The 24,663-nt window shown below is 35.9% G+C and overlaps 2 protein-coding genes across 2 annotated transcripts; both read left to right on the top strand.

The window, feature by feature from the left end:
* Positions 1 to 2,825: 2,825 nt before the first annotated feature.
* LOC113331179 (ultraviolet-B receptor UVR8-like) lies at positions 2,826 to 6,898 on the top strand. The gene is made up of 11 exons (XM_026577923.1): positions 2,826 to 3,265; positions 3,382 to 3,540; positions 3,960 to 4,130; positions 4,596 to 4,727; positions 4,860 to 4,976; positions 5,151 to 5,249; positions 5,330 to 5,425; positions 5,940 to 6,071; positions 6,204 to 6,320; positions 6,495 to 6,593; positions 6,674 to 6,898. Exons 1-11 carry the CDS (start codon positions 2,890 to 2,892, stop codon positions 6,859 to 6,861), a joined length of 1,686 nt encoding a protein of 561 aa, XP_026433708.1. The 5' UTR covers positions 2,826 to 2,889; the 3' UTR covers positions 6,862 to 6,898.
* Positions 6,899 to 7,621: 723 nt separating this feature from the next.
* On the top strand, positions 7,622 to 10,157 carry LOC113331606 (protein NRT1/ PTR FAMILY 2.8-like). Its single transcript, XM_026578302.1, has 3 exons — positions 7,622 to 8,076; positions 8,335 to 8,552; positions 8,706 to 10,157. Exons 1-3 carry the CDS (start codon positions 7,719 to 7,721, stop codon positions 10,137 to 10,139), a joined length of 2,010 nt encoding a protein of 669 aa, XP_026434087.1. The 5' UTR covers positions 7,622 to 7,718; the 3' UTR covers positions 10,140 to 10,157.
* The last annotated feature ends 14,506 nt before the right edge of the window (positions 10,158 to 24,663 follow it).

Here is a 24,663-nt window from a genome sequence, read left to right as displayed (position 1 = left end):
TTTCGTCAAAGTAAGCAATTTCCAAAGTGATTGAAATTTGTCATGACATTCGTCACTAGGTAAAGATGAACTTGGTTAAAGCGAAAGCTTACCAACACATATTTCGAGAAATAGATAGGCGAGATAAACTCGGCTCGAAATAGCAAATGTGTATAATCTAAGTCTATATAACAAAACGAATTTTGCCTCAAGATAGGAGATAAATAGACTTTTGAGTGATAGATAAGTTCAAGTCTCCACATACCTTTTAGTCGATGAAGATTCACCGGTTCCTTGAGTAGTCTTTCGTCTTGTATGATGATTTCCATAGAGTTCTTGAGCTCAACTACACTTTCTATCCTAGTCCGAGACCTTAGCTATAGTAGACTAGAATCAAGACTTATAGTTTTGATCGCTAACATTGACAAACATGCTTGAGATAGCAACACATGCGAGTTCGACCGAGCAATGCTCTAACAAAATCCTTGGATTAGGTTGATATAATGTTCTTCCCGTTCATGTGCAGGTTCTTGTTCTTCCTGTTCATGTTCTTGTTCTTCTTGTTCTAGATATTCTTCTTGAAATAGTTCCCCACTAAAAGAACTACTACGCCATTTTTGCTAGTATAGGATGTATTTGACAACAAAAGTAGCATATCGTCTCCCGTGATTGATGTAAAATTGCTTCAAGCGTAATCATCCCAATCGACATCATCATTATTCATGCTGCTTCCTGTGATTTTATTTACGGGAATGGATTAGGGTTAATCATGATTATAGCTATTAGGTTAAGTTGGGGACATAATAGTATATACCAGTATTTTTTTAGGGGGAAGTCGGAACGATGATTTTTCGTTCTTCCCCTTAATTGACTCAAAGTCAAAAGAAATATATTGTGGTCAAGACATTTTAGCTTTCCCACTAAACAAATCAGCTTTCCCTATAACAAAAATCCTAATTATATGCTAAGGTACATAATATGTCATAACGATTAATGAAAATTGAATATGCAACCTTGGCGACTACCGGGAAGAAAAAAACAGGAAAATGACATAGGTGCACTTGTCACTGACATAGTTATCATGTGTAAATGACAAGCTAATAAGCTAATAAGTTTTTGCATATTTTGAAATTGTAAATTTTTTGATGCGTTTGGGTTAATAACTCAAATTAACTAGTACATATGTTTATATATATACAGTTTCAAAGAGGCAAGATACTTTTGATTCGTATTCAATTTGGTGGTCCTAGTACGATTTTTTTTTTTTTTTTTTGACAATAAACGATACCATGTATTAATCAAAAAGGATTACTAACTAATACTTCAGGTTCCTCAAAGACATTTTTCAAAGCGAGATTACTTGGAAAAATGTCATTAACATCGGTACTTTTGTATACAATAATTGTAGAGTTTTGAATTGTTAAAGTCCTAACTTTAGACCGACTATTATTACCAGATAAATTAATTTACTTGGTACAAGGACTCTCAATGTTGATGTTGTTGAAACCATTTTCCTTTTTTAGCTAAATTGTCAGTCACATGATTTCCTATTTATATACATGAATCCCAAACCCAAGAAAGAGTTGCACTCTACAATAATTGAAGCCGCCTAATCCAAAATTGACATATACAACCATTTCATATTATTGATTATCCCTAGCATGTAATTGATAGCCATTTCAAAACCTCATTCGATATAACAGTTCTGGAGTTCTCCTTGAGTTACCCATTTAACTATCTCTAAACATAAATATCTTCTGCCTCTTCTAATGGAGATGTTTAAGATGGACCTGCATATGCTCCTCTACACTTACCAATATTATCACGAATTAATATAATTGGACTTAGAGTCTTTCCCCCTGAAGCGTCAAAAATAACTATTAACGAGTTATGTAACGGTGTGGCCCAAGTTCTCAGTTAATAATAACTAAGTTCGCCGCGATATTTGTTTTAATCCTAGCCCCAAAAAATAAGTGTCACCGAATTTTAAAGAAACTTGCAAACTTGTGACCATTTTTTCTTCAAAAAACATGGTACATCGCTTTTCCCAGATATACCAGCATGTAGTAACTGCAATCACCAGCATAGATTCTTGATTTCTCATATCAGACTAGACCTTGTAATAATCCTTACATTACAACTGCTTGTATTTTCTAATGTGATAGGCTAGGGAAGCAAAGCCCAAATTGTGTTTAGCTAAATAACAATCAAAAAAATAAGTGTATTCTTGTTTCAGATTCAAAAGAACAGAAAATGAATTTATCATCTACAAATATTAAGATTAGCTAGAGTACTTCTGTTTGGGATACGATCAGTTAAGCATTTCCAAATGAAAAAATAATTCTTTGAGACATACTACAATATTTGGATTCCATAACTTCTTCCAAATATAATATTTTCTTAATGCTTTTACATATCCTTAACTTAACTCTTTTGAGGTTATCTTACGAAGAGTAACAAATGGCCGTCTGTATATATAGTTTGTTATGAAACTTATCTGGAAGTTGTTTTTTGACTTTTGAAAATCGAAAAGTCAGAAGTTTATTTATAACGCGTTTGGATACATATCTAGAAGTAATTTTTTGGCTTCTAAAAATCGAAAAATAAGAAGTTAGTTTGGATGTAAAATTCTGAACAACTTTTAGAAGTAAAAGAAGAAACGAATTTTGTAAAGCAAAATATCTTTGCTTCTTGCAGAAAAAGTTAATTTTTTTATTCCAGGAGTCGTCCTTAAATTTTGGCACCCCTTATAATTTTTTTCGTTTTGGGCCTAATTGAATTTCATAGCGCCTCTCTGAAAACCCATAGTCCCCAGATTTACGAATCCCAAATTAATTTTTTTCGATTAAGAAATTCAGTTTGTTTGTCACTCATAAAAAAAAACTCTCCTTCTTTGAGTTTTCTTCACCAATGGAAGAAAGAGAAAGAACAGAAGTAACTGAAGAAGAAGAGAGAAAAACAAGAAATAACGGTAAAGTATGGAGTTGGGGAGCTGGTACAGATGGTCAATTAGGAACGTCAAAGCTCCAAGATGAACATCTCCCACAACTAATTCACTCTCTAAATTATGTAGCAAACACCGTTTCTCAACTTGCTTGTGGAGGTGCCCATGTTATTGCTTTGACAGGGAATGATGGAAAAGTTTTTACTTGGGGTAGAGGAACAAGTGGTCAATTAGGTCATGGAGACCAAACCAATTGCTTAAACCCTAAACCTGTTAAATTCTTGGAAACCCTTTTTATGTCTCATGTTTCTGCTGGTTGGAATCATTCTGGGTTTGTTTCAGGTACTCCCAAAAATAATCAGATTTTGATTCTTGAGTTTATTCTGAGTATGTTGGTTTAAGTCCTGATTTGAGTTATGTGGTTTGATTGTAACTGTAATAATTTTGTTGTGTTGCAGATAGTGGTAAAGTTTATACTTGTGGAGATGGTTCATTTGGACAACTAGGGCGTGGAGATTATGAGTCCCATCACTTACCTGTTGAAGTTTCGTATTTCGGTTCCAAATTTGTTGAACAGATTGCATGTGGGATGCGCCATTCGCTTGTCTTGCTCAAAGGTAAGCCACATTGAGAAGTTTCATTGTTAATCTTAGAACCACATTTGCTTTGGTGTGGATACAAAATAAGGTTTTGTGAAATTTTGTAGCATTTGACTACTTCAGTTAGCTTATTATACACAACAGTTACCAAATGTAGTGCAACTTTTTAAAAATGGGTTTCGATCTTCTGCCTTGAACATATAATAAAAATGTGCATACTTTTGAACCATCGGGAACATATTGCAATTCTCCCAAGTTATGGATGACATTCATGAATATTTGTTCTGTGAAAGATGAGGATTGTATTGGGGTTCTCCTAAGTAATGGATTAGATGTATCCAGTTAAATACCTGTTTGGTTACAGAACGCAAAGCATGTATCATCATAATTTTTAAAGCCATCTCAGATTTAAGTAATTCAGTGTCGTTAAGATGCAGGTCAATCAGGAGCTCAAATTTATGGATTTGGTTCAGGAAAGCGTGGTCAATTGGGTGTTTCGATTGACCGTATTAAGATAGTGTCCAACCTTCCTCAAGCTGCTAAGGGACTTGAAAATGTTGAGATACGTAATATTTATGCCAACGGAGATCACAGTGCAGCAGTGAGTGGTAAGTTCTGAAACCAATATTTTTGCAGTAAAGGCCACAATGGCACAAATTTGCAGTAAAAGCGGAAAACACTTTAGAAACTAAATCTAAGGCTTTGTACCTTATTATGTAGTAATGGACTATTGCCTCATTATTTCTTACTCCAATAACACATAAGAAAATGCAAGAACTCGTCAGCTAGACCAATAAATTGCCAAGTAATTCTCATAAGTTCCACTGATGACGTTATTGTCGCCAGGGTATACAGTTTAAAGGAAATTTCGTTGTCATGCTATTACAAAGTTCCCAGTTATTTCTGGTGCTTGAGTCTTCCTTGGTTAAGAGACGGTCAACCAGTTGTACCGAATTGGTATTTTGTTTCACCACACAACCACACTGTTCTGGTCTTTATGTTAAGGTCCACCATATGTTCATATCTAGATCTGCCTATAATTAGTCAAGATGATGATTTTTCTACTTAATCAGCTGACGGGCATGTCTACACTTGGGGCAGAGGGTTCAGTGGCCAATCTGATGCTTACCATCCGGAGATTTTATCATCACCCTTGAAGTTTTCCAAAGTCGCTCTTGGATGGAATCATGCGTTACTGCTTACAGGTACATAGGTATAAATTCTGTGTAATTTCTCTTGATTTAACTTGCTTTTAAACTCAAGTTAGTACTGGTTATTCACATAGTAGGTGTGCTTGCAAATTAGTTAATGAAAAACATGTATGTTATCTTAAACAGATGCCAAGGAAGTGTATATGCTTGGTGGGAAATACCATGGAATGCTCAGTGATCCTGGGAAAATGAGCTTTGAGCTGCATCCCCCTATTCACAAAGTTTCTAGTCAAAGCTCAGATGGTACATTCTCATACTTCTCGATTAATTGATGTTGTGTGGCCTTTTGTTTTTCTTTCATCATTGACTAGTGCAGACATTATTGAGCCTCGAAAAGAATTAGTGTCAGTGTGGTTAAATAACACACTAGGAAATCTCACTTTCTACTAATACAATCGCGGAATTACTCGTTCTCAGGCGACGGAAGAGTGTTGATCCTCGGAAAGGTACCTGATCTTAATGAGACAAGGGTCATCGATGTTGCAGCTGGATCTGAGCACTCTGCTATAGTTACAGGCAAGTCAAATTCGTAGGCTCAGTCTGAATTTGTTATCTTGTAATATTTACTAATCCCACGGACTACATTTTGATTGCAGAGAATGGAGAGATAATGACTTGGGGTTGGGGTGAACATGGGCAACTAGGTCTAGGGAACACCTGTGATCAAATGAACCCTCAAATGGTGCACCTAGGTGATGTGCTTCCTTCTGATAATCAAACCCAACTTAATGTATACTGTGGAAGTGGGTTTACTTTTGTCGTGCGTCTACTTTCTCAAACTTGAAGATTTGTTAATTTTAAGAAAATGAAGTTCCTTGTTGTTTCTGTAGTCCATTTCTGTTTCTGTAGTCCATCAGTGGAAAGTTCCTTGTTGTTTCTGTAGTCCATTTCTGTGTGGAAAATGCAAGAACTCGTCAGCTAGACCAATAAATTGCCAAGTAATTCTCATAAGTTCCACTGATGACGTTATTGTCGCCAGGGTATACAGTTTAAAGGAAATTTCGTTGTCATGCTATTACAAAGTTCCCAGTTATTTCTGGTGCTTGAGTCTTCCTTGGTTAAGAGACGGTCAACCAGTTGTACCGAATTGGTATTTTGTTTCACCACACAACCACACTGTTCTGGTCTTTATGTTAAGGTCCACCATATGTTCATATCTAGATCTGCCTATAATTAGTCAAGATGATGATTTTTCTACTTAATCAGCTGACGGGCATGTCTACACTTGGGGCAGAGGGTTCAGTGGCCAATCTGATGCTTACCATCCGGAGATTTTATCATCACCCTTGAAGTTTTCCAAAGTCGCTCTTGGATGGAATCATGCGTTACTGCTTACAGGTACATAGGTATAAATTCTGTGTAATTTCTCTTGATTTAACTTGCTTTTAAACTCAAGTTAGTACTGGTTATTCACATAGTAGGTGTGCTTGCAAATTAGTTAATGAAAAACATGTATGTTATCTTAAACAGATGCCAAGGAAGTGTATATGCTTGGTGGGAAATACCATGGAATGCTCAGTGATCCTGGGAAAATGAGCTTTGAGCTGCATCCCCCTATTCACAAAGTTTCTAGTCAAAGCTCAGATGGTACATTCTCATACTTCTCGATTAATTGATGTTGTGTGGCCTTTTGTTTTTCTTTCATCATTGACTAGTGCAGACATTATTGAGCCTCGAAAAGAATTAGTGTCAGTGTGGTTAAATAACACACTAGGAAATCTCACTTTCTACTAATACAATCGCGGAATTACTCGTTCTCAGGCGACGGAAGAGTGTTGATCCTCGGAAAGGTACCTGATCTTAATGAGACAAGGGTCATCGATGTTGCAGCTGGATCTGAGCACTCTGCTATAGTTACAGGCAAGTCAAATTCGTAGGCTCAGTCTGAATTTGTTATCTTGTAATATTTACTAATCCCACGGACTACATTTTGATTGCAGAGAATGGAGAGATAATGACTTGGGGTTGGGGTGAACATGGGCAACTAGGTCTAGGGAACACCTGTGATCAAATGAACCCTCAAATGGTGCACCTAGGTGATGTGCTTCCTTCTGATAATCAAACCCAACTTAATGTATACTGTGGAAGTGGGTTTACTTTTGTCGTGCGTCTACTTTCTCAAACTTGAAGATTTGTTAATTTTAAGAAAATGAAGTTCCTTGTTGTTTCTGTAGTCCATTTCTTTTTTTTTTAATTATTCCCCCCCCCCCCCCCCCCCCCCCCCCCCCCCCGATGAACTCTTTTCTGTGCTATCTTCCTGGAAGCTTTTTGCAGCAAAGATATACACAAGATTGTAACTCTTTGGTTATAAAAACTGGGATTCCTCGTCTTTATACAAATAAATGCTGCAACCTTGGCAGATTCAGACTCATGCACTCAAATGCTAGAAATTTAAAGAATTTACTAGGATAATTAGGTTTCATATAATGTAGATCGGCAATTATCTGTGTAAAATTTGTGGAGGAAAACCAATCAGATTTGGCAATCACGAGAATAAATGAGATTTAAAGATAGAATGACCAAAATCTATCAGATTTAAGGAAAAAAATAAATAAAACCAACAAGACCTGGAGACCAGATTGTTCTGTTGATTTTTTTTGGAAACATTCTGTTGATCTAATTTGGTTGTTTTTTTCCCGTTTGTATTAATTAAGAAAAAAAAAGGAGAATCCTAGTCTCTCCCTGAATTTTGTTAGTGTCTCTGCTGGTTCAGTTAACATGGTTTTGATTCAATGGTTCTTGGACAAGGTAAATGCAACAGTTCATGAGTAGTGGAAGGGCTGTTATAACAAGTTTGTTAGCAGTCTCTAGTCTTTAACTCTTTCCACAAGATTAGGAGAGAATTTCTCTACATTTGTGGAGGAAAGACCCTGTCTTTCTCTCTCCGATGATCTGTTTACTCTAACTACTTCTGCATCCACATAAAATATCAGATGGAGTAGAAATGGAGCGCAAATTAGTAGGACACTTAGATCACTGTAAGTAATGATGATGAATAGACTTAGTTTTGAATCTCTTTCTTCTGTTTCGTCGGTGAAAGAACCTCCGGCGGACAATGTTGATCACGACAAGGTAAGTATTGTAATTTCTTCTAATTCACCATCGGCAATAGCACCAACAACAGAGAATAGTCAGATCAATGTTAGCAGAAGTTGTTCATCATCTCTTGTCAACCAAGTTATCAAGGAAGAGGAACAAGAAGGGGAAGAACAGGAAGGAGGAATCAACAAAAGAAAGATGATGAAGAAAAGAGAGACAAGTCCTGATATACTGTTAAACGATGATGGTTATGATCCCAATATAAAAAAAGCCGGTGGATGGAAAACCATGCCTTACATCATTGGTAAGTTATTATGTTTATCAATGCGTCTTGAATTAGATGAGCTCTCTTCCTGAGCAATGTAGTTTTGATGTATTAACATTAGGGAGGGGTCCTAATTTGGATCTACCTTATACGATGGCTCAAAACTCAAGTTTGTAAGAGCTGCGTACGTTTACCCGAAACAATGAAGGGCATATGCTGGTGTTTTCAGATTTAACTTATTAGTGGTCTCCACTTTTGCGCCTAATTTTAATTGTTTTGTATTTTGTGTTTTTGTAGGGAATGAAACATTTGAGAAATTAGCATCAATGAGTTTGACAGCGAACATGACAGTGTATTTAAGAACACAATATAACATGGACGGTTTAACGTCCGTTAGCATTGCCAGCATTTGGGGAGGTACTTGTAATATTACAACACTCTTGGGCGCATTCGTATCTGATGCCTATTTAGGACGTTATTGGACTTTACTGACTGCTTCTATCATTTATTTCCTGGTAAGCTATTTATGTAGTAAATATATTTTCAAATCAAGTTAAAGTTTCAATTTTAGCTGCCCAATTATTCGTCAGTTATAGTAAATCAACAATATAAATCTCCCGCAATAAAATCAAAAGAATTCTTAACACATGCCGTGATTTCTTGAACAGGGTATGGGGATGATGACTTTAACTGCAGCTATACCATATTTAAGACCACCTAGCTGCAATAAGCTTACCGCCATATGCCAGGAACCAGAAAAATGGCAACTTGGAGTTTTGTTCATCGCTTTAATACTACTCTCATTGGGTGCTGGCGGCATTAGACCAGTCAACATCGCGTTTGGTGTTGATCAATTCGATGTGACTACAGAAAAAGGGAAAAAGCAAGTCGAAAGTTTCTACAATTGGTATTATTGGGGATTCACTATAGCTTTAATTGTTGCCTTGACCGTTGTTGTTTATATTCAAAACAACATTAGTTGGGCCTTGGGGCTTGCTATCCCAACTGCTATCATTCTGCTCTCTATCGTTGTATTTTTGATTGGCAGCAAGCTTTACATCTGCGTGAAACCAAGAGGAAGTGTTTTTATTGATGTAGCTAAGGTGATCTCGGCTGCATTACGTAAAAGAAAAATCAAGCTTAAACCGACTACTGAGCACACCCTTTTCGACAATCCATCAAGAGATCCTACGGTAGAGAATCTTTGTCTCACCAATCGGTTTAGTTGCTTGACTAAAGCTGCAGTTATTACTGAGCAAGATTCGTTTAACGATCAAGGATTGCCAACAAATGGATGGAGACTTTGCAGTATTCAGCAAGTTGAGCAGTTTAAGTGTATCATAAGCGTTATGCCAGTTTGGGTGTCTGGAATTGCTTGTTTCGTCTGTATGGATCAACAAAGTACTCAAGGAGTGCTTCAAGCAATTCAATCAGATACAAGATTTATACACAACTTTCATGTCCCACCAGGTTCAATGGGTATTGCAGGTATGATCACATTATCGATATGGATACCTATTTATGAGCACTTAGTCTTACCATTGTCAAGAAGAATGAGCAAAGATGGAGTAGGGATAACCTTAAAACATAGACTGGGAGCAGGAATTGTGATGTCAATCATTTGCATGGTAGTTGCCGGAATTGTGGAAGGAAGAAGAAGAGAGAGCGCCCTAAAGAACCACACATTCATTGCACCAATGTCATTCGCCTGGCTTATACCGCAATACGCATTATCAGGTATGACAGAAGTGTTTACGGGTGTCGGAATTATGGAATTCTTGGCGAAACAGTTTCCGCCAAGTATGAGAACTTTGGCTGGTTCTTTATTCTTTCTTAGTTTAGCTTGTGCAAGTTACGTGAGTTCGTTTCTCATAAATCTGATTCACAGATTAAGTCAATCTGCATCAGGTGATAAGGATGGAAGTAATCCTGGATGGTTAGGTGGTACTGACCTGAATAAGAATAAGTTAGACTACTACTACTTTATTGTTGCAGGAATTTGTGTATTAAATTTGTTGTATTACATATTTTTTGCTAGTCGTTATGTTGATACAAGTAAGAAGGATGAAGAAGGAGAGAGAGACGTAGAATTGAATTCCTAGGTAGTTTCATTAGCTTGTATTCTTTGGTTTGGTTAAAACTATATAAACTCCGTTCCTCTTGCTTTTAGATATGATGAATTATTGATTTTTAGTCTACAGGTTATGTCCAATGCTTACATGATATGCTATATACACTTGCAGAGTTAATATTTAACAGTGATCATATTAAATGCAGTAATCATATTCTCGTCAGACCATCTTCGATACGACTGCGATCATTGCAATCTTTCTTTTATGTGATGTAACCTGGCAGTTGTGGAAAGAAAACGTAAAATGGTTGTTTAATTTTATGATTGTATTCTTATTTTGACGGAAAATACTTGGCCATAAACCCAACCTCTGTTATTTTTTGTGGAAATCATAGCCGTGAACCTATTTTCCTGCTTGGAATTGCGAGATTTACGCGGCCGTAAAAGTTGATTTACGATTGGAAAAATAAGAACTCTCAGCTGTAAAGAGTTTCAAAAAGCCGATTTTAAACCCCGACTTCAGCATGTTTCGCATATTTACCAATCAAAAGTAGATATATTCTATGTTGTAAAAGGCACCCGGGCGCTCGCCTAGGCGCGCGAGGCGCGGGGCGTCTAGGAAAAAAGGCATCCAAGGCGCAGAAGTATGCCCATTTATGTTGATTTCTAATTTCTGGGCGCTCGCCTTGGACGCCTTAGGCGCTAGGAGCTGGGCTTGGCGCCTCGCCTCGCCTAGCACCTAATACAACATAGGATATATTTATAGTTAGTCTTTTGGTTGTTACCTTATAACAGTAATTTCTGGAGTATTATCGTCTGTTTCAACTCTTCATTCAACAATTCTTGATTTTTAGTTTCAACATCTTAATTTGAAGATGATTCAGTTAAATCATTAATCGTTGTTGAAGAAGAAAAGAGGGAGAGGGTGATGGAGAAGAAGAAAAGATGAATGAAAGGGCGGTTTTTAACTTTACATACATTAGGTCCTCCTATCTATATTTTGGACATTTTAATCGATTGCAGCACACAAACCACTTTCTTTGCCGCTCCAATAATAGGTTTCTACGGTAATCCTGCTCCCACTGTGGGATGAGCCAATCATGAAAATGAATTAATAAATAAGTATTTTATTATTGCGAATGAACAAGAGACGGGCGTCTCTTGTTTCACCGCGTGACTAAAATATGACTGCACAGATAAAATATAGCCGCCCACGGTTCAAGTATATCCATTCATTAATAATCTGCTATCACTTTGGCTATTTTACAATTAAGAATATATTATTATATTCACTTTTATCTTTGTTTTTTCTATTTTATCATTATTAAAAGATATTTTGTATATTACGGGACCATGAGAAAGCGTATTCTTTCATTTTGATAAGATTTTTTTCATAGTGGGAAATCATATATACCCGTCCACATGGCTGGGTATATATTTTGTTTTACCCATTACCATAGAACTGTCCTAAAGGATAATAGAGACTATATGAGAAACCACTTATCCATCCATCTAATTTTAAAGATTATTCTCTATGTATTCAAAGAAAAAAATATATGAAAAATAGTTATCATCATTGTGGCAATTCATATTTTTCGGTAATTTAGTGACAATAAAAGCAAAATCTCAACTTTGGTTTATTCAAGGCGATTCCACACAAAACGCAATTTGTCCCGTGTTTTATCCTGAGAGGGGATCTGACGGATGAAAAGAAAACTCTTTAATTTGATAGACATGTTTGAAAACGCAGGGGTACACCACCAACTTTTTCGTAAGCAACCTATATAGACTAAATCTTAATACAATTTCGAGAGTACCAATTTAATGAAACTCAATCAGAAACTATAAAACGAGTTTATATCTCTTTCTCTCACAATCAATATTTAAATGGAAACAAGTTTGTGAATCTGATTATATCGTGAGAGTATTTGGACGATTCCAAAGATCAATATCTAAGATCAATCAAATCGTATCCAACAATTAAAGACAGATATATCTACTTTGATTGCTTTACGTACAACCTGTGATATTTCAATTATATAAATAAACAATATAATGCGGAAAAAAAATAACACAGACACGTACCAGAAATTTTGTTAACAAAGAAACCGCAAGTGCAGGATAACCCCGGGACCTTGTCCAGACTTGAACACCAAACTGTATTAAGATGCTATCACCTCTAGCTTACTATCAATACTTCGGATTAGAATGTAGTTGAGACCGAATACACCGTCAAAGTAGTTTAGTTACAGTCGCGCTCCTTAAGCCTCTTGAATCTGGCAAGACTCTACGTAATTGATTCCCTTAGATGAGTTCCTTTACATCATAAGAGTTGCTTCAACCTAAGTGAAGAATTTAAACCAATCTGCTTCCCTCAGAAAAGTCTCTATGTGATTTCCATTTTGATCGTTAGATCAAGATGAGATAGGAAAATCATTTGCAGTAGACTAGGTCTAGCAAACCTTAAAATCCGGTACTTATGACTCCCGAAGAGCATACTAGATTATTATTCACATCACAAGTAAATCCTACTCCGATTTCAACAAAGAATCGTTATAGAGGAATATACTTGTGGAATCACAAAGTCTGAGACGAAGATCTTACCTAATCGGAGTGAGACTCAACAATCAGTAGCAAGATTAGGGTACACGAACTATCAACATAAAGATAGTCGGACCTGGCTTCACGAATCCCTAAGTGAAGTATTTTTAGTCGCTAAACCTAAAAGTTTTAAAGGAGAGGACAAATCTAATTTACAACTAGGACACACAAGAAGAGTGTCAGGGATTCAAAAATCCCCATTGCTTGAGGTTCTCCTTTTATAGACTTTCAAGATCGAAGGTTGCTTTAGATTAAGCTAAGGTAGCTTTGGAATCAAGCAATCAATATCCATCGTTAGATGAATCTTTGACTTGAGAAACACTCAATAGAATATACACTTTGGTTAGGATGAACCTTAACCAAACCGTGTATAATGATTTGTTCAAGTATGGTTAGCCGAAACTATCCAGACGAACTATAAGCTTAGCCATTTTAATTTTACACTTTAGACTTTAATCTTGAGTCACAATCATAGGTTATAATGTGATCAAATATATTTTAGAAGTTTTTTAGAGAGTTATTCAAATGCCGATTATCTCATAGAAATAATTCTGACGTGATAAGTGCATAATTCACATGATTTGAGTGTCAATTCCATACTTGTTTTAGTTAGACTTCTTGCATATTATCCTTGTATTACTCTTGTTTTATATCTTATTCGTTTACTCAGGTGAATCATCCAAGATCAATAGAACCAGGGGTTGAAAGAGCTAAGAAGAGAAAAGGATCCATTCCACATGAGAAAGAAGAGTTGGAGAGCTTAAAATACACTTTTGGAATGAATATCCAAAAATACCTTCGGTTGGGAAATGCTACAAACCGAACCGTAGAACTAGGGAAGGAGCAACGATTCTGTCAGACTTACGGTTGGGAAATCCTTCTCAACCCAACCATAGATGAACCAGGTTCGCGAGAATTTTCAGAGTCAAAGTTACGACAAGGAAAACAAGTCGTATGCAAATCCAGGGACACTTACGGTTTGGAAAGCATTCTAAACCAAACCTTAGGTACAAATGAGAAGACATGAAGGATTTGAAGACACCATCTTATAAAGGATGACGATACGAAAGAAACGTAAAAAGAATGGGCTTAATCGGACGTTGGATGAATAAGTTATGGCCAGAGTGGTGAAGGAAGACAAAAAAGGAGATTCAGAAGCACCTAGACTTACGATTGGAAAACTCCACCGTAGATAAAGTCAGGGGAACTTTAGGTTTGGAACTCAGAAAAACGCAACCATAGACAGTTCGAGTTGTGCGGATTTTGGACTTCTAAAACGTGTAAAACTTGGACTTCTAAAACGTGTAAAACTTGGTCCCGGAAGGATTCTAAACTCTAGATATCGTGAGAACTATATAAGAAGACCCTCAATACATTAAGAACATATATACCACACCTTGGGGAACTCAATTCTATCTCCCATATTACATATTTTACTTCAAAACCTAGAGTCTACCCCTTTAGGGGGGACCATTCTCTTTTGTAATCATGTGTAGCTAAACCTTTGTTGATTAATGATGAATTCAATGTTCTAGACGTGATTTTTATTGGTTAATACAAGTTATTCAAAGTTCTTATCATCATCGTTTGTTTTCACTATGATTAGGGTTTATGATTGATTAATTAGATTGTTTGGAGTGCATGCTAGATTAATTTGTTGATCATTCTATTGCTAGTACAGGGTTAAGATATCCATGTAATTGTTGAATAATCCTTACACAAGTAGAGAACGTGAGACCTCGCAGAGGAATTCTGTGGAGCAATCGTGTGTGAAGACTGAAAAAGCGGGGGGTCTAACAACCACACTTAATATTTCGCTTAGCAATCTGTATGGAAAACTTCAATATACTTCAAAGAGAATCAACTAGACAGTCAGACTCAATCTTCGGAAAAGTACATCCAAGAGTTATATCTCTATTTCTCAATTCAATATGCAATCAAACAAATAGGAATTTGCGAGCCCGATTGAATATAAGAAATAACTTGGATGATATCAGAAACCAATACCCAGGTGTCAATCAGTTTAATCCACAACCAAAGTTGGATTCACAATTGATTGAACTTACGTACAACCTGTGATATTTCAATTATATAGAAAATATAATGTGGAAAAGAAATAACACAGACACCAAAAATTTTGTTAACGAGGAAACCGCAAATTCAGAAAAACCCCGGGACCTAATCCATATTTGAATACCACTGTATTAAGCCGCTACAGACACTAGCATACTCCAAGTTAACTTCGGATTGAATGATCAACACCTTAATCAAGGGACAGTCGCGTTCCTTACGCCTTTAGAACCACGCCGGATTCTGCGCACTTGATTCCCTTAGCTGATCTCACCCATAACTAAGAGTTGCTACGACCCAAAGTCGAATACTTGATAAACCAATCTGTCTCACCAGAAAAGTCTATTGAATAGATAAATCTGTCTCCCACAGATATACCTATGAGTTTTGTTCTATTTTTTGATAAATCAAGGTGAACAATAACCAATTGATATACCGGACTTAAATTCCCGAAGAACAGCCTAGTATTATCAATCAGCTCACAATAATCTTAATCGTATGGTAGCGAAACAAGATATTGTGGAATCACAAACGATGAGACGAAAATGTTTGTGACTACTTTTTATCTTGCTTATCGGAGATTAAATCTCGAGCAAATATTAGAGAAGATAGTGCTCAACACGATAGAAAACAACAAGATTAGAACACACAACTACAGATAAAATAGTTGGGTCTGGCTTCACAATCCTAATGAAGTCTTCAAGTCGTTAACCTACTGGGTTCTGGAAAAACCTAAGGTTAAAGGAGAATCGTCTCTAGTCGCAACTAGTATCACACATGAGGTGTGGGGATTAGGTTTCCCAGTTGCTAGAGTTCTCCCTTATATAGTCTTCAAATCAAGGTTTGCAATCAATGTTACCTTGATAACAAAGCATTCAATATTCACCGTTAGATGAAAACCTGATTAGACTCAAGCTAATATCTTTCAACCGTTAGATCTAACTTAGCCTGTTACACACAAATTAAAAGTGACTTCATTTAGATATGAGTGACCGTACCTAAATGTATACACCTTGTTGGATCAACAATAGTTAACCGAAGTTAGCCAAATGAACACTTTCATATCAACCATATTCACCTTAACCATAACTAGTTCAAATGACTCAAATGAAACTAGTTCTAGAGTTGTTCAAATGTTTATATTCTCATAGAAATATACAATACACAATTGAAGCAAAATCGATTTTGATTCACTCGAATCAATTCATGACATTATATCCACGGTTTGCAAAAGATTGCATTTCTTCTTATATAAATGTATTAGTTCATGAACAAATCGATTTTAGAACATAACCTACTCAAGTATGAAAAAGTAGGGGTCTAACAACCACACCCAATATTTCGCTTAGCAATCTGTATGGACAAACTCCAATATACTTTTAAGAGAATCAACTAGACCGTCAGACTCAATCTTATAAAAAGTATATCCAAGAGTTGTATCTCAATTTCTCAATTCAATACTTACTCAAGTAAATATAAATCTGCGAGTCTAATTGAATACAAGAGAAATCACTCAAACGGTGCCAAAGACCAATGTTCAAGTATCAATCAATTTCAATCAACAACCAAAGGTTGGATTTACCAATTGATCGATTCAAAGCAGAACCTGTGATATTTCAATTATATAACAAAATATAATGTGGAAAAGAAATAACACAGATACTAGAAGTTTTGTTAACGAGGAAACCGCAAATGCAGAAAAACCACGGGACCTAGTCCAGATTGAACACACACTATATTAAGCCGCTACAAACACTAGCCTACTATAAACTAACTTCCGTCTGGACTGTAGTTGAACCCCAACCAATCTCACACTGATCCAAGGTACAATTGCGCTCCTTACGTCTCTGATCCTAGCAGGATACTACACACTTGATTTCCTTAGTTGATCTCACCCACAACTAAGAGTTGCTACGACCCGAAGTCGAAGACTTTAATAAACAAATCTGTATCACACAGAAAAGTTTACAGGAATAGATAAATCTATCTCCCACAGAAATACCTACGAGTTTTGTTCCCTCTTTTGATAAATCAAAGTGAACAGGAACCAATCGATAAACTGGACTTATATTACCAAAGAACAACCTAGAATTATCAATCACCTCACAATAATCTTAATCGACTAGCGAAACAAGATATTGCAGAATCACAAATGATGAGACGAATATGTTTGTGACTACTTTTCTATCTTGCCTATCGGAGAAACTAATCTCAAGCCAATCTTATGATGGTACTCAAATACGATAGAGGTGTGGGGATTAGGTTTCCCAGTTGCTAGAGTTCTCCTTTATATAGTCTTCAAATCTGGGTTTGCAATCAATGCTACCTTGGTAAAAAAGCATTCAATATTCACCGTTACATGAAAACATGATTAGATTCAAGATAATATCTTTCAACCGTTAGATCGAATCTTAGCTTGTTATACACACATGAAATGTAAATTCATTTAGGTTTGAGTAACCGTACCTAAACGTGTACAAGTCGTTGGTTCAATGGTAGTTAACCATAGGTTAGCCATATGAGCACTTTCATGTCAACCTTATTCTTCTTTACCACAACTAGTTCAAATGACTCAAATAAACTAGTTAGAGAGTTGTTCAATTTCTTAAATCTCATAGAAGTATACAAGACACAATTGAAACAAAAACAGTTTTGATTCACTCGAATCGATTCATGAACATTATAGCCACGGTCTGCAAAGATTGTATTCCTTAAAATATAAATATCTTAGTTCACGAATTAAACTGTTTTTAGAAAATAACTTACTTAAGTACGCATACTGGTACGCGGACTTAAGTACCCGGATTAAGTTTGTTTTCAGTTCACAAACTCGAGCAGAAATTCACGGGATGTGAACTTCCAAAAATACGCGTACTGGTACGCGGACTTTAGTTCCGGTTATCCTGAGCAGCAAAGTACGCATACTTTGGTTCAAGGATATTGGACTTACACACATATGAGTTGTCTCACAATGTTTATATCCAACCATGGTTATGTATTCTAAACTCTCATTTCAATCATTGAAACATTCTTAGAGGACGTTATATAGTTGTTGTTCACAAACTATTTTTCGTCAAAGCGATTTTCAAGTGATTGAAACTAATATGATTTTCGTCACTAGTAAAGATGAACTTGGCCAAAACGAAAGCTTACCAACACATATTTCGAGAAATAGATAAGCGAGATAAACTCAGCTCGAAATAATACATGTGTAATTGTGTATAATCATAGTCTATATAACAATACAACTTTTCTCTTAAGATAGGAGATAAAGTAGACTTTTGAATGATAGAAAGTTCAAGTCTCCACATACCTTTTTGTCGATGAAGTTCCACCAGTTCCTTGAGTAGTTCTTCGTCTTTGCATGATGAACGCCGTGGAGTCTAGAGCTCAACTACACTTTCTATCCTAGTCCGAGACTTAGCTATAAGTAGACTAGAAATCAAGACTTATAGTTTTGGAAACTAAACTTGACAAACAAGCTTGAGATAACAATGCTTGCGAGTTCGACCGAGCATTGCTCTAACAATCTCCCCCTTTGTCAATTTTAGTGACAAAACTATCAATACATATGGAGTAAATAAACTTTGCAGCTTCTCTTCCACATGCATGATCTCCTTGGTTCTTCAACATTACTCGAAATCTTCGTCACTTCCAAGTACTCCAATGATTCAAAAGGTTGTAAGTTCAGCATCATCGTTGTTGAAAATCCGTATCCATAACAATGAGAAAACAAAATCTCTCAGTCATTGTTACATAGTGTCATAGTATTATTACACAACATCAAAGTTCAATTGTATCACAACTTCGACAACAATACTATGGTGATATGTATCACTCCCGCGTAGTCAATACTCCATCTCACATGAAAACCACTCCCCCTTACATAATGATCCGAAAACCATATGTATTTGTAGTGTGAACTACACATTAATTCTCCCCCTTTTTGTCAATAAAATTGGCAAAGGTACGAAAACTAGTGAGATCCTAATGAAATTTCCATAGAGACACTTCATGACCAAAAGAAAGTATATATCAACTTATTAGATGCAATCATATAGCCGAATCTAAATGCATTCATCAAGGAGTTTATAAAGATACAAGATAACCCCTATAATATTCCACATCCGCGCTCCCACAAAGGTTTGGCAATCAAGCACAAGTTCAATTAAGAAATCTCTAAAATGTCATTCCCGAAAGAACAACAAGAGCGACCTTACTTTCACAAGAAAAGAAGGATTTCTTTGGACAACACAAATCACATAAGAATATGAATTTGTATCCAAAATACTCAATTAAATTAATCACAAGAGAACTCATGATTAATTTAATCAGAAATGCTCAACATAAGAAAACTTACGGAGCCGCACAGTACATACATATGAAATATGGATCCGGGAAGATCAATAATGTGGAATAGACAAAGATTCATTGTATTTCTCATCACTATTTGCACAATGACATACAATAGACATAATCTTTGTAACAAAAACTCATCCTTTCTTCCATCAATATTTGCATAATGACTGACATAAAAGGCTTAACTTTTGTAAGTCAAAATTTCATTCAATCGTTTACCAATACTTGCATATCGACATATGAAGAACTTAACTTTTGACCACGTATGGGACAATCATAGTTCACGGACGGAAACACACATATCCCATAACAAATTGCAATATATAAAACCATAAAGATTAATACTGCAAAAATCATCTTCCAAAACAAACTTTAGAATTTAAGCGAATAAATCTAAAAACATTGAAGATGAAAATCGTTGGACATAACTATGTGTAATCACAATAATGGCTATTCCAAACTCTTGTTATTCTTCCTAAAACACAAGAATGAAATTCTCATAAGAATATTTCCTAGACATTAAGACCTTTGAAAAATTCTGTATCGTCCCCGAACTCCTTGTCATCAACATCCATGGGAACATATAGTTCGTGAAAAAAGGAGTCAATTCCAACAAACCTTCTAGGTTGAAGATGTCGAACCAGGGCCTTCTGAATTTCAAGAGTTCTCAAAACACAAGCCTTTATTTGTTGAATCTCCTTCTTGTCTCCTTCAACTCTTCAAGAACATCAGAAAACTTCTGAGAATTTGAAAGTACAACTCTTGGCTTCCTCACATTCCTTCTTTTACTTTTCAAAGTTGGAGGTAACGGAGATCTTTATTTTTCCTTCGTGATTGATGGCTTAACAATCATATTAACATCTTTTCTATCGAAAGACATGATGCCTGGAGTATCCATAAGTGTACGGATTTGTGAGAGGAAATCACACTTCAACAAGCAGTCTTAAGTTAAAAAAGAGTTTTAGAGAAGGAAAAAGGAATGCAGGGTTACAAAACCTTTATACACTTCGAAGGATTCACGTACGCACAACTCATACCCTATAAAAGGCTGAATTGTCGATTTTAACCCTCTTTTTATTGATTAACCAGGAAAGACCTTTCCAATATAATTAGATATGGAAAAATTCCAATCTTGCAAAACAGGCAAAGCTCAAAAAAAAAAAAAAAAAAACTTAAAACCATTTTTCTTTTCCAAAAGCCTGAGATGTGCAGAATCTTGTCTCTTTTAATCAGGCACATGAGACAAGATGCACTAACCAACACAATTTAAATTGTGCTGGGATGAATAATAATTTGTTCATCACATCCTTTTTGATCGGAATTCATAGAACCCTGTTTCTCATAGTTTTTAGACCATAACTTTCTTTCCAATGGTCTTGTCTTATCCTTGGAAACTAACTTCTTTGACGAAGATAAAATCTTACATACCTCTGTGGTCTTTTGAACAAGTTTAAGCTTGTTTGCTAATCGATTTGCTCTTCGTTGAAGTTTGTTGAAATATCTCAATTTGTGTTTGTACTTGTAACACTTTGATAGTTCATGACCCTTGAATGAACAATATGAGCATGTCAACCTGGAATATGATTTAGTTATCCGAGATGTGCAAGCTACTAGACACATAGTAGAACCTGAAAAATTAGACAGAGAGTTTCCAACGGAAAGGTCAATTTTTTCTTCCAGATTGGTTGGGTTCTCTTCTGAAAGGATATCAAGATTGATGTATGTATTGCTACAATTATCAAAATCAATATTTTCACACAGAAGTGCAACACTTGATTTTTCGTCTTCATTAGAATCACAGTTATCAGACATTTCATCAAGATTTGCAGCAAGACCTTTGTTCCAGTGTATTTTTTACGATTTCGACACTCATTTGCAAAATGACCAAAAACTTTACACTTAAAGCACTGAGGCATATCCTCGTCATCACTCTCATCATTATCCCTATTTTTAGGAGGAACACGATTATGGGGCTTAACTGATGACCTGGATTTATCTCTTGAGAACCGTTTACTTCTCTTCAAAAGAAGATCCCTAAATTGTCTAGTGATTAGAGAGACTGACTTGTCAAGATCTTCATCCGATGTATCAGCCTCAGAAAGATCATCTTCAGAGATGCAAACACTTTTACTTTTATCAAGTAATTTAGTGTTCTTTTGTGCTTTGAAAGCAACATCCTTCCCAGATTTGGATGTATGCTCATGATCAAAGATCTTTAGCTTCCCAACCAGAGTATTTATGGAGAGCGTTGCGAGATTATTTACTTCAACGATGGAATGCTTCTTAGAATCGTATCTGGATGACAATGATCTGAGAATTTTCATCACAGTGTCCTTTTCAGGAATAGTCTTACCCAATGCAAAAGATGCGTTAACAATTTCAGAAACTTAATAATTAAACTCATCAAATGTTTCTTCATCTTCCATACGAATATTTTCCCAATCAGAATTTAGGTTTTGAAGCCTAGCTTCTTTTTCACTGGTATTTCCCTTCAAATACGGTTTCTAAGATATCCCAGGCTTCTTTAGACTTTGTGCAGGTAGTCACATGATGCTGAAGATCTAGGGTAATGGCATGTATGATAACATTTAAGACGTCAGAATTTTACTTTGCAACAAGTATTTCTTCTGGACTATATCTACCAATATCCTTAGGTATAGATACATCGCCTTCTGTATTAACCGGAGGATCATAGCCATTAACAACACGTACCCATGTTTGAAAATCACGAGCTTGAAAAAAAAAGCACGCATAACGATTTTCCACCATAAGTAGTTTGAGCCATCGAAGACTGGTGGTACGTTTATGGAGATAGAATTCCTATCCATAGAGTCAGATCGCTACAAACACAGACTTATAAGGTCTTTAAACGTGTTTGCCTGCTCTGATACCAATTGAAAAAACGGGGGTCTAACAACCACACCCAATATTTCACTTAGCAATATGTATGGAGAAACTGCAATATAATTTTAAGAGAATCAACTAGACGGTCAGACTCAATCTTATAAAAAGTATATCCAAGAGTTGTATCTCAATTTCTTAATTAAATACTTACTCAAGAAAATATAAATCTGCGAATCTAATTGAATACAATAGAAATCACTTTAACGGTTACAAAGACCAATGTTCAAGTATCAATCAATTTCAATCAACAACCAAAGGTTGGGTTTACCAATTGATCGATTCAACGCACAACCTGTGATATTTCAATTATATAACAAAATATAATGCGAAAAAGAAATAACACAGACACCAGAAGTTTTGTTAACGAGGAAATCGCAAATGCAGAAAAACCCCGAGACCTAGTCCGGATTGAACACACACTTTATTAAGCCGCTACAGACACTATCCTACTACAAACTAACTTCGGTCTGGACTGTAGTAGAACCCCAATCAATCTCACACTGATCCAAGGTACAGTTGCGCTCCTTACGCCTCTGATCCCAGCAGGATACTACGCACTTGATTCCCTTAGTTGATCTCACCCTCAACTAAGAGTTGCTACGACCCAAAGTCGAAGACTTTAATAAACAAATATGTATCACACAGAAAAGTCTACAAGAATAGATAAATCTGTCTCCCACAGAAATACCTTCGAGTTTTGTTCTGTCTTTTGATAAATCAAGGTGAACAAGAACCAATCGATAACCTGGACTTATATTACCAAAGAACAACCTAGAATTATCAATCACCTCATAATAATATTAATCGACTAGCGAAACAAGATATTGCAGAATCACAAACGATGAGACGAATATGTTTGTGACTACTTTTCTATCTTGCCTATCGGAGAAATTAATCTCAAGCCAATCTTACGATTGTACTCAAATACGATGGAAACAACAAGATCAGATCACAGAACTACAGATAAAATAGTTGGGTCTGGCTTCACAATCCCAATGAAGTCTTCAAGTCGTTAACCTACAGGGTCTCGATAGAAACCTAAGGTTAAAGGAGAATAGACTCTAGCTTATACAACTAGTATCACACAGTAGGTGTGGGGATTAGGTTTCCCAGTTGCTAGAGTTTTCTTTTATATAGTCTTCAAATCAGGGTTTGCAATCAATGCTACCTTGGTAACAAAGCATTCAATATTCACCGTTAGATGAAAACCTGATTAGATTCAAGATAATATCTTTCAACCGTTAGATCGAATCTTAGCTTGTTATACACACATAAAATGTAACTTCATTTAGGTTTGAGTAACCGTACCTAAACATGTACAAGTCGTTGGTTCAATGGTAGTTAACCATAGGTTATCCATATGAGCACTTTCATATCAACCTTATTCTTCTTTACCACAATTATATAAACAAATATAATACAGAAAAGAAATAACACAGATACCATAAATTTAGTTAACGAGGAAACCGCAAATACAGAAAAACCCCGGGACCTAATCCAGCATTGAACACCACACTGTATTAAACCGCTACAGACACTAGCCTACTACCAATGAACTTCTGACTGGAATGTAGTTGAGCCCTAATCAATATCACACTGATCAAGGTACAGTTGCGCTCCTTACGTATCTGAACCCCATCAGGATAAATCAAGGTACTTATAGATAAATTTGTCTCCCACGGAAATACCTATAAGTTTTGTTCCGTATTTTGATAAATCAAGGTGCACATGAACCAATTGATAAACCGGACTTATATTCCCAAAGAACAGCCTTGTATTATCAATCACCTCACAATAATCTTAATCGTATGGAAGCGAAACAAGATATTGTGAAATCACAAACGATGAGACGAAGATGTTTCTGACTACTTTTCATCTTTCCTATCGGAGATTAAATCTCGAGAAAATATTAGAGAAGATAATTCTCAATACGATAGAAACGGGAAAGATCAGAACACGCAACTACGAAGAAAATAGTTGGGTCTGGCTTCACAACCCCAATGAAGTTTTCAAGTCGTTAACCTACTGGGTTTTGGAAAAAAACCTAAGGTGAAAGGAGAATCGACTCTAGATGCAACTATTATCACACAAGAGGTGTGGGGATTAGGTTTCCCAGTTGCTAGAGTTCTCCCTTATATAGTTTTTAAATTAGGGTTTGTAATCAATGTTACCTTGGTAACAAAGCATTCAATATTTACCGTTAGATGAAAGCCTGATTAGACTCAAGCTAATATCTTTCAACCGTTAGATCGAACTTAGATTGTTACACACAAATGAAATGTACCTTCATTTAGATATGAATAACCGTACCTAAACATGTACACCTTGTTGGCTCAACAATAGTTACCAAAGTTAGCCATATGAACACTTTCATATCAACCTTATTCATCTTAACCACAACTAGTTCAAATGACTCAAACGAAACTAGTTCTAGAGTTGTTCAACTGTTTATATTCTCATAGAAGTACACAAGACACAATTGAAACAAAATCGGTTTGATTCACTCGAATCATTTCATAAACATTATAGCCACGGTTTGCAAAAGATTGCATTCCTTATTTCATTAATATATTGGTTCATGACATAACCGATTTTAGGACATAACTCACTCAAGTATGCAA

This window comes from Papaver somniferum, unplaced genomic scaffold, assembly GCF_003573695.1.
Source record: "Papaver somniferum cultivar HN1 unplaced genomic scaffold, ASM357369v1 unplaced-scaffold_125, whole genome shotgun sequence".
Classification (NCBI taxonomy): domain Eukaryota; kingdom Viridiplantae; phylum Streptophyta; class Magnoliopsida; order Ranunculales; family Papaveraceae; genus Papaver; species Papaver somniferum.
The sequence above is the reverse complement of the archived record's forward strand: the minus strand, read 5'-3'. Positions and strand labels throughout refer to the sequence as shown.

What these genes read in the sequence shown, in the direction of transcription:
- LOC113331179 (XM_026577923.1), top strand. Translation starts at nt 2,890, where the DNA reads ATGGAAGAAAGAGAAAGAACAGAAGTAACTGAAGAAGAAGAGAGAAAA. An exon ending in TCACAGTGCAGCAGTGAGTG is followed by an intron (nt 4,131 to 4,595) that starts GTAAGTTCTGAA and finishes CTACTTAATCAG; the next exon opens with CTGACGGGCATGTCTACACT. An exon ending in TTCTAGTCAAAGCTCAGATG is followed by an intron (nt 6,321 to 6,494) that starts GTACATTCTCAT and finishes ACTCGTTCTCAG; the next exon opens with GCGACGGAAGAGTGTTGATC.
- LOC113331606 (XM_026578302.1), top strand. Translation starts at nt 7,719, where the DNA reads ATGATGATGAATAGACTTAGTTTTGAATCTCTTTCTTCTGTTTCGTCG. An exon ending in AACCATGCCTTACATCATTG is followed by an intron (nt 8,077 to 8,334) that starts GTAAGTTATTAT and finishes GTGTTTTTGTAG; the next exon opens with GGAATGAAACATTTGAGAAA. An exon ending in CTTCTATCATTTATTTCCTG is followed by an intron (nt 8,553 to 8,705) that starts GTAAGCTATTTA and finishes TTTCTTGAACAG; the next exon opens with GGTATGGGGATGATGACTTT.